At 40.6% G+C, this 14357-nt stretch overlaps 1 protein-coding gene across 5 annotated transcripts in view; it reads right to left on the bottom strand.

Annotated features, from left to right (window-relative positions):
• Positions 1–14357, bottom strand: part of KNTC1 (kinetochore associated 1) — a 117840-nt gene that overhangs the window by 60022 nt on the left and 43461 nt on the right. For all 5 annotated transcript variants that reach the window (XM_007489898.3, XM_007489896.3, XM_007489897.3 and 2 more), the window contains 7 exons: positions 13593–13696; positions 13157–13256; positions 12574–12708; positions 11976–12095; positions 7950–8022; positions 4375–4442; positions 940–1220 (listed from right to left, as the gene is read on the bottom strand). In XM_007489898.3, the coding sequence (XP_007489960.2) occupies positions 940–1220; positions 4375–4442; positions 7950–8022; positions 11976–12095; positions 12574–12708; positions 13157–13256; positions 13593–13696 (881 nt within the window). The remainder of the gene's footprint in view (positions 1–939; positions 1221–4374; positions 4443–7949; positions 8023–11975; positions 12096–12573; positions 12709–13156; positions 13257–13592; positions 13697–14357) is intronic.

Raw genomic sequence — 14357 nt, 5'->3', positions numbered from 1 at the left:
GCACACTGGTCTGAGGAGCTCGACCAGGGTCTTTGCTTGAAATAATGGACCACCATCAAGATGAATGATGAAATGTGGGCCAAATGGAACAGCTAGTTCCATGGATAGAGCGCTAGGCCTTGGAGACAGGATCCTGTGTTTAAATTTGCTCTCAGACATATCTTAGCCGTGCAAACCTGGGTGAGTAACTTAATCCCCAGTTGTCTAGCCCTTCCATCTCCTGCCTAGGAACCAATACTTAGTATCAATCCTGAGATAGAAGATAAAGGTTTAAAAAAATGCTGGCCAAAGTTTTTGTTACTTGGATACATTATAAAGAGAACTGCTGCCTTTTCATATTTTGTTTAAGAAGAAAACGAAGTGACAAACTACAGAGTGAGGCAAGGCCAAGGATGGGTCTTGCTTGTGTTACACATGCATTATATGTCTGGTTTCAGAGCTCTGAAGGGTTAGGTACATCCTGGGTATAGAAGACAGAACCTGGAATTGGAAGTTAGAAAAACCTAAATTCATTCATGCCTTGACACTTCCTGACCATATGGCCCTGGACAAGCCTTTTAACCTGGGTTTCCTCATTTGACTCCTGGCCCAGTGATCCATCCATTGTATCACCTTGATGCTTCCTAGGCCAACACAAGGTTAAGTGACTTGCCCAAGGTCACACAGCTATTAAGTGCCAGAGGGCAGATTTGAACTTAGGTCTTCCTGACTGATTGAGCCCAAGGCTCTACCCACTAAACCTCGACCTGCCTCAAGCTCCTAGGTCCCAGTCTAAGATACTGACTTAAATGTGTACAATAGGCCATCATGACAACAATCTACCGTGACTCACTAAAATGCTTTTACACAATAGGACTCATCCAAATTATAGATGCAATGGAGGAAAAAAATGCCATTTTCCAAACAGTGCCTAGAGCTGGGACAGGAGCATCACATCACCTGCACAGCCGGAGGGCTTCGTCAACTCTCCCTGAATTTAAGGCCTTCAGCACTACTTTAGCCTCCAGGTCTTGCTCTGACACCAACAGACACAGAGTCTGCCTGTACAAACTCGACTGAAGAGATATATTCTTTGAATGACTAGGAGTCTCCTCTGGGGTCCTCCTAGTTTTTTGCCAGGGCTGGGAAACTTCCTGAGAGTTAATGGGTTCTTTGTGAAGTCCAGCTACCAGTGAATGATTCCTGTAGTCATCAAATGGAAGGAAGAGCTCAAAATCTTCCTGCAATAAAATAAAACAAGACAAGATTCCCAAGAGTTAGCAACAAGCCCTTTATTCACTCAGTTGTTGTTTTTTAAACCCTTACTTTCTGCCAAGCAAAGGCTAGGCAGTGAGAGTTAAGTGACTCACCCAAGGTCACAAAGATAGGATGTGTCTGAGGTCAGAATTGAACCCAGGTCCTCCCAACTTCAGGCCTAGATCTCTATCCACTGAACTACCTCAGTTGTCCCTATTCATTTGGTTTTCACAATCCTTCTTATGTGAATCCCACTTCTCATTAGGAAGCCAGCTCCATCTAAGTGGGCCTGTTTCACCTGTGTCTTTGTAGCCCCGGTTCATCAGGCATCAAGCATGTAAAAAGTTCCTATTATGTGCCAGACCCTGAGCTAAGCCCTATGGAGACAAGAGCAAAGAACAAATGGCCTCTGCTCACAAAGATTTACGTTCCAGCAAGACACCGATCAACATACTGAGAACGTGTAAAAGACAATAAAAAGGAGGTGAAGAGCAGACAGTTTGAGGGGGCCCTGACCGTGGAGGGGTCAGAAAGGCTCCCTAAGAAGGTGGTGTTTGCACTGGCCCCTGCAGGCAGACAGGGATTCAGTGAGGGGGAGGGCAAGAGGCCATGTGCACCATGCAGAGGATGCAGATGGGAGACAAAGTGTGGGGTATGGGGGACCAACACAAAGTCAATTTAGTGTTCCCCATTGAGAGGGGAAAAAGGACCAAAAAAATGAGGAAATGGAAAGAGTCTGAAAGGGGCAGCGTGGTGGCTCGGTGGCTGAGAAGCCAGACCTGGAGAAGGGACATCCTGGATTCTAATCTGGTCTCAGATACTTCCTAGCCATGTGACCCTGGGCAAGTCACTTAGCCATGATTGCCTAACCTTTACCACTCTTCTGCCTTGGAGCCAAAACTTAGTATCAGTATAAGACAGAAGGTATAGGTATAAAAATAAATCAACAGATTTTAGATTTTATTCCAGAGGCAACAGGAAACCAATGGAATTTATCAAGTAGGAAAGTGGCAATACCCAGGGCCTGGGACAGAGTCCATTCTTGTAGTTGTGATTTAGATATTTTCAGTTGTGTTTGACCCCACATGACCTCATTTGGGGTTTTTGTATCAAACATAATGGAGTGGTTTGCCATTTACTTCTCCGCCTAATCTTTCAGATGAGGAAACTTGAGGCCAACAGGACTGAGGGACTTGCCCAGTCACAGAGCTAGTATGTGTCTGAGGCAGGATATGAACTCAGGAAGTTCCTGACTCTAAGGCAGGCATTCTACACACTATGGCACAAAATGCTTATGGGTAGACTCAGTTTTTTAAATTAAAACAAGATAATTTACATAAGTTATATAAATGATGTTAATATCAGTAAGCAATTATTATGCCTCAAGTAAAGAAATTTCCCTGTTGAAATTCATATTTAGGGGCAGAATAGTGATAAAGCACCAGGCCTGGCATCAAGAAGACCCGGGTACAAATCTGATCTCAGACACTTTCTAGTTAAGTGACAAGACACTTAGCCATGATTCCCTAGCCTTTACCACTCTTCTGCCTGGGAACTGATACTAAGACAGAAGAGAAAGATGGAAAAAAATTCATAATTAGGAAATAAAGCATCATTGGGGGGGGGGGGGTTCCTAAAGTACTAGAGAGTCACCTATGGACTATCAGAACACTTATAAGATCACTAAACAAAGAGGCCATTCTGACAAAGAAAAAGAAATACAAAATCTTTTATTTTTCATATTTAGAAAGGAAAACTATAGTTAAACTAGTTTTATACCAATAAGATTGGCTCTAACTCTCTCCAAAGCTTACATTTAAAGGTTCACCAATCAATTCTCTTGCATGTAAAGATAGAAATAAGCAGAGTGACCTTAGTGAGCCCCTGAGAGCTGCTTCTTGATGCAGAAAGGTAGCCAAGGGGAATGAGCGAGGACTCCTCTTGGAATCGGGAAGACCTGACCTTAAATTCCATCACAGAAACTCATCAGTTGTGGGAACCATGGCCAAGCCTCTTAAGCTCACTAGGCAACATCAAAGCCTACAAGTTGCATGTTGACGATAGATAGGATCTGTCACTGTGAGACAAATTCCTGCACCCAAGACATCAAAGACACTTGAGGAAGCGCCAAATATAAACAACGTGTTCACACAAATGTAGGGTCTGGTTATCAGCCTTTTTTTAAGACCTTACCTCCTGTCTTAGAATCAGTACTAAGACAGAAGAGTAACAAGAGCTAAGCAATCTACCTAGCTATTACCCAAGATTATCAAAGTGATTTTCCCAACTAAAGTTGTTAAACAATATTTTATATTTATAAATATAATTTCTACTTAGTGTTAAGAAGAAAATCTTTTCTACATAAATGTTTCTGAAAAATAGAATTAGGACCCAGTTTGTTAACTGTAGTTACTGGAAAAATATGCCACAATTAACTAAAAACCTATTTGACAATTGCCTTTTTACAAACCCTTGGTTTGAAAAAGTAATCTCTGTGATTTGGTTTCTCTCTCTTGTTCTCTGTTTCTCAATTTACCCCTCCACTCCGCCTCTCTCTAAAGAAGGAACATAACAATACTTGTTCAGGACTTTGATGCCTGAATCTGAAAACAAGAAACTTGTGAAAGCCAACTAATCTGTTTTCCAAGTACACTACAAAATGCCTTGTCAGCCAAGGTCCTGAGCCTTCCTGCTAACAAAACAAATTCAAGTTAATTTAAGCCAAAGCCTGCAAAGCCAGATTTTAGGACACTGATTTTATTCAAGGTGAACCCATTCTTTTTAATTAAATTTCAAAGTAAAGATAATATTGGCTAGAAATCAAGTAAACCAGAGTCCTTGAAGATATTATCAAATGGTATATATAATAGAAGTGGTTGCTTAGAACTTCTCTATGCCATCATTTCCCTTCTTCAAAGTAAAGGAGTTAAATGAATCAGTGAAAAAACACTTACCAAGTACTTATTTCATGAGCCAGTCAAAGGGAAGAGAAACTGTAAAGAATTAGTCCCTGTTCTCAAGAAGCTCACACTCTATTGGGAGGAGGCAACATATACAGGAGAGTTCATTAGAACTTCTAATAGGAAGATCTGACACCTAGCTCTGAGAGTAGCATCTTTGGCAACTCAGATTCCTCACCTGTAAGCTCCTAATGGTTTTAAATAGTTTTAAGTTTTCTTCACATTCATCCATCTTCAGAGGATTTTCTGTAATTAAAATTTTAAAATAACCATAACAAATTATTACAAGAACCTTAAAATTAGCACATAGATTCTAAAGAGATCAGAAAAGATGGAATGTAATATAACATAATGTAAAAAATATAATTAACTTAGTCTCTCCTCATATCATATTTAACAGATTTTCTTTTTTCTTTCTTCCTTTCTTTCTAACCCCTGCCTTCTTTCTTAGTATCACTTCTAAGACAAAAGAGTGGCAAGGAATAGGCAATCAGGGTTAAGTGAGGCCACATTTGAACTCCAGGCCTGGTGTTCTATTCATTATTCTACCTGGTTGCCCCTTGTCTTTAACATATTTTCATAGGCACTGTGGCTAAGCGGATAGAGTAAAATATAAGCCACAATTATCCAGTAGGATTAGAGACAAAGGAAAGTGAAGAGATTAGAAATGGGTCGAAAATCACAAATCCATTTAAATTTTTTTAACAATATATTAAATTTTGAAATGAATTGCAGCATTTGCTCTCAGAGCAAGGTTATTTTCCTAATGATCTTGCTTGGGATAACGATAAAATGAGTTTGCATCTCTGTACCACAATCAAACGAGGAAGAAGGCAGACAGGTCTGAAGTATACTAGATGCCAAGGAGAGAGTCTGGGATCAAAAGTTTACTTCCTTTTATATTATGACAAGAGAATCTCTGGTTTAGCCTGCTTGCTGCCACTCTGCACTTGTTCTGCTTTCTGACACTGTTTGCTTAAAGCAAATAGGTCATACACATTGCTAACGTCTGCAAAACCAAGCTCAATACATAAACTTTAAGCTTCAATTGTGACCGAGTTCCCTGATCTTGCCGATACAGAATCCCTTTACCCCTCTTCCTGACATAGATACCCTTATCTTCTCCAGCTTTCTGTAAAATTCCATTGTACCCAGCCTGCTTTCATATTCACGTTCTATATAAGATGGATGAAATTGGCATTCTGGGCTCTTTGTTTTCCATACAGAGTATAAATTAAACCAGCAGATAACTCTCTGGCACTGAACTGGTGACTGGATGTAGCACCTAATAAATGGACTCCTTGGATAATTCTTACCACAATATGACATATACAAGAAACTAGGAACTCTTGCTCATTAATACAGAACAAACCATCTAAGAAGCTATCTGAGTTAAGTCAAGAAATCTTCATGAAGCACCATCCAGGTGCCCAAGGATACCAAGAAAGACAAAAAAAGGCCCAGCTCCCAGTCCAGTAGGGGGGAAAAGATGCAAACAAATATGGACAACAGAAATCCATAAAGGCTAAAGTTGAGAAAACAAACAAAGGGAAGGTATTAGCATTAAGGGGAATCAGGAAAGGCTTTTTTTTTTTTTCCACAAAGTGAGACTTTAGCTGAGCCCCAAAAGAAGCCAGGGAAATTCAAAGGAAATGAGGAAAGAGAAAATTCTTGGGATAAAGATAGGGAATATCTTGTGTTTAAAACAGCAAAGAGGCCAATGTCGCTAAGACTGGAAAGAAGGAAGGAGTCAGTAATGAAGGGTATTAGGAAGCAAAAGAGAGTATTTTCTGTCAGGGCCTGGAAGTAACAGGAAACCCCTGAAGATGATTGAATGAGGGTGGGGAAGGTGACATAGTCCAATCTGCATTTTAAAGATCAATTAATTAAAGATCAATTAAAAAAACCAAAAACAGCTAAGTTGAGGATGGCCTGGAGTGGGGAGAGCTTTAAGGGAGGAAGACCCAACCACCAGCAACTATTGCATATTGCATAATAAAGACACTGGGTAATAATGGCCTATACCAATAAGGTAGCAATATCAGAGAGAAGGGTTTTTTACAAGAGATATATTGCCAGGACTGGGACATCAAATAATTTGCCCAGGGTCCACTAAATAGCTAGTAACTGCCAGAGGCAGGATTTGAATCCAGGTGCTCCTGATTTAAGTAATACTACTATAAGCATCATCAAAAGAGCTGACAGTGGGTTATTTCTTATATGTTCATCAGAACAGCAGAGAGGGATAGCTGTTACATGGAGAAGTAGGGTCAGCCCAGGGGGAAAAGAGCAAGAATGAGTTAGGAGACAAGGTAAAGTTTTCAACACACTTGTTTAGTGATCCTGGGTAAATAACTTTTCTGATCTGGGCCTTGCTTTCTTCACCTATAAAAGAGAAGGCTGACTAGGATAGATAGTTTCTTCATGATTCTATAAACAAGCAAAGTTGAGAACTATGGCTCAATGATGAAACCCTAGCCAGCATTAAGAAGGTCCTTTAAAGGCTGAAATTATAGAACCAATTTCGATATAACAAACATTTATTACACATGTAGGTGGCAAAGGCATAGTGCTTTTTAGGTATGGCAGACAAAAAGGCAAGAAAGCCCAGAACCTGCTCTCAAGAAGCTAATGGTCCATGGGAAAAAGTGAAAAGTAAAGTAGTGGAATCAAATGTAGACTACACTTTGCAAAAGTTTGGCTGTGAAGGATGGGACACAGAGTACCTAGGTCAAGAAGGAACGTAAGAGGTTGGAGAAATTCATGGCACCAGGAGGAGAGTTTAAGTTAGAGCTGAGGACATATTAAGAAAATGGGGGTCCAGAGAAAGAACTGTGAGAGTAGAAACCCAGAAGAAAAACAGCTGCTTGATCATATGGGACTATGGGGATATGGTTGGGGATGGAGACTCTAAATGATCACCCTAATGCAAATATCAATAATATGGAAATAGGTCTTGATCAATAACACAGGTAAAACCCAGTGGAATTGTGTGTTGGCTATGGGAGGGGGGGTGAGAGAAGGGGAGGGAAAGAACATGAATCATGTAACCAAGGAAAAATATTCTAAGTTAATTAATTAAATAAACTTAATTTAAAAAAAAAAGAAAATAGGGGAGAGGAAGACAGAAAGAAGAGTCAGGAAATATAGGAGAGTATCCCGACAGGTGGTAGATGATAGCCCTAAGAATTACAGGACACCTGAGATGCCAGAAACCTCAACAAAAAGGTTATGGAGCAATGGTGGCCAAGGCAAGGGTCTAGAAGTGGCAGATAGAAAGAGGATAGGCCAGATCTTCCAAAGACACTCTGAGATTCAGTAGGGAGTAGGAGGAGAAAGAGTTGATATTAAAGGGGTCTAGTTAGAGATGTGGAATGTTCCACATTCAACTTCATGCTAGGAGTTTAAGTTCAAGGACAAAGAAGAATGTAGTAACAATGGAAGAGTAAGGCCAAGGTGTAAAGGAAAACAAGGGAGAATGGGACTCCACTGGGGAGGGGGGGTTAGCAAATGAAAGGCATTCCTGATGATTAGGGATGAGAGTATAGAGAGGGAATTGCAAGATGAAATTTGTACCTAGGCTGCTCTATCTGGATGCCAGGTAAGTAGGAAGCTGAGAGGTCAGCAGAAAGGACGGTTAGCCTTAACAGATGGGCAACATTGAGAAGGCACATGTGATACAGAGCCCCAGCTTCCAATAAAGTTACGTCACTATGCTACACAAAGAAAAAAGAATCACAGTGAAACACTTACCTTTCTGAATGTCACGTAGTGCTTTTATAATATTTACAGTTGTCCTTGCTATAGATATCCTCTCTAGCTTCCCCTGAAATGAAAGTGACCCAGTGAATTTTTACCCCACCTTGGATTAATTTTAAGAAAAACGTAGAGAGGAATATATAATTTTTAAGACAAAAAAAATGGTCCTATTGATATAGTCCCAAGAATAAACTCAAAAATCTGGCAACTAGTAGTATGATCCTGGGCAAGTCATTTAACCCCATTTACCTAGCCATTGCTTTTGTCTTAGAGAGCTGTTACTAAGGAAAAAACTGTGATAAATAAAAGCTACAATGAGCCATTTAAAAATACCTTAGGTTAGGTACAGTTATGTTGAAAGAATTATTTTACAATTTTCAAATCTTCCTGTTAATTTCCCAATGATTTTTGCTATAACAACATCATAAATGCCTACAGAGAATTATTACTTGTTATCCAAAGGCACTAGCTGCTACTTCCTGTTTGCTATAAAGGGCTTCATCTGGATACCTTCTTCCACTCTTCTTTCTGAATCTTTCCTCCATAGCTCTCTTTATGGCAAGTTTTCTGTCACTATCTTGGCAGGATGGGTTGATATGGATTGGGAAGTGGCCCACCCCACTTCTACCACATGACACACACGAGAATGAGATATGGCCTCCTTGGCCCACCAGTGAATAAAATGGAGTCAGTCTTGTAGTGCATGGACAAAAGTCCAATCCCCAAATCTATTCATGGCAGAGAAAAGGGTCTCATACTTCTGATCCTATTTGCACAAGTTCTCTGACTTTCAAAAAATTCCCTCAAAGGGTCAATTAAGTTAAATGAAAATGGAACCCTTCCACCAAAAAGTTCCCTGTGGGCTCCACAATTGGGATCCACATTCAAAAGAATCACCAAAATGACTTCTGCCTGCAAAACCTTTTAATCTTTCTTTTCCATCTTTGTGGTTTGTTATTGTTCTGCCATTTCAGTCATGCCTGACTTTTCATGACCTCTTTTTGGGGTTTCTTAGCCAAAATACTGAAGTGGTTTACCATTTCCATCTCCTACTCATTGTACAAATGAGGAAAATGAGGCCAACAGGGAGAAGAGACTTGCCTAGGGTCACACAACTAGGAACTGTCTGAGATGGATTTGTACTCAGGAGGATGGTCTTCTTAACTTGATTCTTATTCACTGCACCACCTTATTGCCCTTGTCTTTCTGTGAAGCATCTGATAAACCTCATAAGCCTCAGCTTCTAGTTTGGATCTCTTTGGTTATTTATTTTTTGGATTCTTATGAAAACAATATAAATATCAATTAAGATACACCTTTTCCACATTCTCAGGTGAGGAATGATGACTAGGAGTTCATAGGAATCCACCATATTCTAATAGTTTTTTGAAACGAGTTCTTGGCAGGTGGAGCAGGGAGTGCTGTGGGAAAAGTGGGCCTCTGAGCCCCAGCCTTCTAGTGCTGCTGATGGTAGCAGTAATAACTGACAATGACATGTAATGCCTTCTTTTTTTTTTAATCCTTATTTTCTGTCTTAAGATAGAAAGGTAAGGGCTAAGCAATGAGGGTGAAGTGACTTGCCCAGGGTCACACAGCTAGGAAATGTCTGAGGCCAGATTTGAACCGTGGACTTCCCATCTTTAGGCCTGACTCTTCAGCCACTGAGCCCCCCAGCTGCCCTGACATGAAATGCTTTTAATAAAGTTCTACTCTCACTGCAACATGGAAGTGATAGACTAAATTCTCAAAGCCTGTGACAACCATAGGGAAGGCTTCCCAATGAGCACGGGTTGTGACGGACTTTGTCTCCGAAAGACAGACCCAGCTACACATGGAGAAGATCAGCGCCAACAAAGGTGTACGCTGCTTTACACCAGCCTCCCACTGTCTACAAAGGTACTGGAGGGTTAGAATCTCTATTAGCGGAGGGAGTCCATAGGCCAACAGATTAATGGAGCCTTGAAGGAAGAGAAAAATGCTTAGTGAACTGAATTTAGGGCTAATGCTTCAGAAAAGAACACATCCTCAGAAGACAAAAAGGATCTGCTTGGCCTTAGAATAACACTCTGAAAGGAGTCAGATAGATCACGGGCTACAGTAAGCTGAAGTTAAGGTAAAGCCCACCGAAGTCTCACCTCAAGTACGCTCAGAGACTGCGGAATGCCATCGTTCACTTTATTTCCTTCATGAGTTTTTTGTTGCATGTGATATGCATCTTCAGTCACAACACGGGGAATATGGAAATGGGAATACGCACTGCGTGAAAGCACTGATATACCTAGACTATTTACTACCTCAGGAAGGGGGTGAGGGAGGGAGAGATCTGAACTGTTTCTCCATGGAAAGTCTGCTAGGTGGCTCAGTGGATAGTCGAGCCTAGAAATGGGAAGTCCTGGGTGTAAATGTGGGTGCAGAGGCTTCCTCGCCATGTGACCTGGAGCAAGTCATTTAACCTCCACCGCCTGGCCCTTACTGCTCTTCTGCCCTGGATCAGATACTTAGTATTGATTCTAAGACGGAAGGTGAGGGTAAAAACAAGTGACTTGGGTAATATATAAGACCACACTTCCTTTCCATCAATGGAGTTGGACACTGAAGTGGCTTATTTCAGCAGTTGTCAAATGTCCATCTTTGGGGTTTTTCCAAGGTAATAAAGTCACCTACCTGGATGGTTCAGAGATTCATTTCCCTGAAGAGAGGGAGAAAATCAGATCTCATGAGATCTTTCCTCGTCCTCTATCAACTGTACACTGCCACAACACGATTCTATGGCTTATAGTGCTAGAATAGGTGGCATCTACAAACTTCACATTCATGAGATTTTTACCCACAGAATCTCTCGTATGTAATCCCGAAAACAAGTTCAGTTGGGGGAAGACGATGACTCTAGCAGTTGGATAGATGAGGAAGGGCTCTATGGAGGGGCGGGAGATGGTTCCTGAGCTGAAAGGTGAGGAGCAAGTGCATTCAAAGCCTGGCGAAGGGCCTGTGCAAAGGCTGGGAGAGGAGAGATGGACTGTTGCAAGCAGCAATAGGAAGAAAGCCAGGTTGCTTGGAGTATCCAGGGTGTGAAGAGGAGTAACCTCATTAATAAGCCTGGAAAGGTGGGCATGGCTCTGGTCTAAGGGGCAGTTAGTGTCAAACAGAGGAGTCTGTTCTTTATCTTAGTGCTTCTTCGATGAGAAAATGGTATGGTCAGTCCTTGATTTTCAGAAGATCACTGGCAGCCTTGTGGAAGATACTTTGGGGAGCAGTGAACTGTAGGGTGATCAGATCATAGATTCAGAGCTGGGAGGAACCTCAGAGGCCTTCTAATGCTGCCCCTTTAACAGTGGAGGAAACTGAGGCCCAGAGAGGGTAAGTGACTTATCTAAGATCACATAGGAAATCATAAAAGGCAGGATTTTAACTCAGGTTCTTTGACTTCAGAACTCTTTTCACTATACCATGCTGGATAAAGTCCAAAAGAGAGGTATTGAGGGTCTGAACTAGAGTGATGGACGTTGGGTGGATGTTGTTTTCCACAAGAGAATGTAAGGGTAGGACCTGTTTTGTGTCTATGCTGAGTAGCTGATTTTAGGGATTAGGAAACTGAGGCTAAAAGTTAAATAACTGTCTTCTGGTAACACTGTCCTCTGTAGGATTCAAATCTGAGGGACTCCTGTTTTTGAGTGCAGTGTCTTTCACTATAACTACCAGATGTCATCAGATAATTCCCAGGTGGTATATAAGTCCCCCTTTAATTGGATAAGCAGGACAGAGTGGGAAGGAGGGCCCAAAGTACCTCTCAGGTCCTTCAGATTTTCTTCTCCTTGGGATTATACTCAATCCAACAGAATAGGAAAATGGGAAGTTATCCTATAACAAACACATTTGCCTAGAAACTGACATTAATCCACCTCTGAAGATAAAAAAAGATGGCTCTTAGAGAGTCACTAACTCTAGGGGATGTAGCCCCAAATATTCCCTAGAATGGACCGATTTCCATTTGCAAGCTGCTTCATCAAATGTAAATGGTACCTCTTGGGAGTCATCTGGCTCTTCCTGTAACACTAAGCGTGCCCATATAATCACTCTCTCTGCAGTTTTCTCAGCTTCAGCAGGAGGCAGGGATTTCAAGAGATAAAGGCATTCTTCACCCTATGAAAATTACATTTAAAGGTCAAAAATGGACATCATTTACAATGCAAATATTCATCCTCTGCTCCTTGCCTTTTGCTTTTCATTTGCTTAAAAATGAAAAAGTATCTTTTTAGAGAAATTAGATTAATAGGCCAAATTTGTGTAGACAAAAGATGTGTAAAACCATTCTAGGGGCAGCAAATGCTATCCAGAGAATTGGAATCCCATCTCCTATATGCTAAAATTAAACTTAATTTTTGCTGTGTTTCTGTTATAAGAATCACCAAAAACAGCAACCCACTAACATGCAAAGTATGAAACAAGACCTGGATCTGTTGGACATCAGAAAAATCTTTTGTGCCTTTGGCCCACCAGAAGTAAAGAGTAGGAAGCTACTTGTAAAGGCCATGGCCACAAGAAAATCGGCTTTCCTTCACTACAAACCACGACTCATTTATTCATGAGTATAATTAACCAGTTTTAAAGACCACCATACCTGTTCCCTGCTCATCAAGTCAATGACTCTTAAGCTGTAGATTTCATCTTTAGACAACAGATATGCTTGGGCTACTTTTAAAGCATCCTCAAGAGAGGTTGGGCCATCTTGTTTAAGAATGTATCTGATCACTCTCTGAAATAAAACATGAAATGATCATACCATTTTTGGGGGTAAACACTGTTTTGTGGTAGAGACTACTGAAAGAGCCCAGAACCTCACAAGGTTACTGTATTTTCCTAAAACATGCTAGAAATTTTTTATCAAGAAAAAATAATTATTTAAAAATCATTCTGAATCTGTTTTTTAAAATTGGAATCAAAGAGCATAGATTATTGGAGGAACCTTAGAGGACATCCAGTTCAATTCCTTCATTTAACAGATGAGAAAACGAGGCCCAAAGGTGCCCAAGGTAACCACAGAGGTCAAGACAAAGACAAAATTCAAATCCTCATAGTCCAACTTCCAAACTAGTACATTATCAAATGACTCGTTTAGAGGAGGAAAATTTCATTACATTTTCTGTTAAGAATAGAAAAAGTTGAAAGGGGCAAAAGGAGAGTGAGCCCTTGAACTTTCTTACCATTATCTCCTTGTTTAAAAGATTTGTATCTCTTATTCCATACCCTCGTAGAAGCTTCTTCATTTCCATTAACTTGTAACTTTCCTGCAACAATTTCACTCTAAAAAATAAGTGTCCTAGTATTATGAAATTTATCTTCTTATATACTGCAATAATAATAATAATTAAAATAGCATTCATACAGCACCTACTATGCACCTGGCATACTGTGCTTGGCACTTACAAATATGATTTCATTGGATTCTCTATGCTGTGCCAGGCTCTGTGCAGAGATGAAGGAATCACTCCCCCAGCCCCATCTCGACAGTTCACACAACCAAATCCTGCCTTCTTATGTGACTCTTGTCCACATTCTCCCAAAGGTCTGGTATATTAGTGTTAATATTGCCCATTTAATTGCATGGCTTACATTTTCTCTAACAAAATCATTTCTTACTTGGGATGGTCCATTTCCAAGTGCTTTTTAACCAGCTGCTCTACAGCTGTGCTCCAGGGCACCACAGCTCCATACATGATCTGCAGCACAGCGTCGAAGATGAGCTACAAGAATAGATAGGCTACCATCACAATGGATTCCCATATTGCAGTGTGGTGCCTCCCAATCTCAACTGTATCCCACCATTCATTTATGTCTTACTGTTCTAGTCAAGTTTTCTAAACAAGGCCATTCATTCCATGTCAGGGTACCATACAGGCACAGTTTCAGATTATGACTAGCCCAGGAAGCTAGGGAATTACACCAACAAATACATAAGCCACAGTCTGGAAAGAAGGCGGGTCCATTTTCTTGCAGCTATGGCCATGGCCTTTATAAGTATGCATTTATTTTGCTATATTTGTTTTGGACAACTATTCTGGCTTCTTTCTTTAAAAGAAGTCACCATTTTCAAATTATGTTTTCCATATATTGGAAATTATGTATCATTATACTGTTAAAAAGATCTACACTTCTGTCCCTAATTTACCTGTCCAGAAATTAGCTTCTTCTATTTTCCAAAAGTTCTTCTATAAACCTGACCCTTCAGTCAATCTGCTCTGTTTGAGGTTGCCCAAATTTATCTCATATCTTCTTTCACCTATGCCTTCGTTCATGCTGGTACCTGGGATGCAACTCCATTGACTTTGGCTATCAAAATCCAACCCATCCATGAAGGTTCAATTTAAATGTTGCTTTGGCCTTAAAGTTTTCCCATACTCCAAG

The sequence above is a fragment of the Monodelphis domestica genome, chromosome 3, assembly GCF_027887165.1.
Source record: "Monodelphis domestica isolate mMonDom1 chromosome 3, mMonDom1.pri, whole genome shotgun sequence".
NCBI lineage: Eukaryota > Metazoa > Chordata > Mammalia > Didelphimorphia > Didelphidae > Monodelphis > Monodelphis domestica.
The sequence above is the reverse complement of the archived record's forward strand: the minus strand, read 5'-3'. Positions and strand labels throughout refer to the sequence as shown.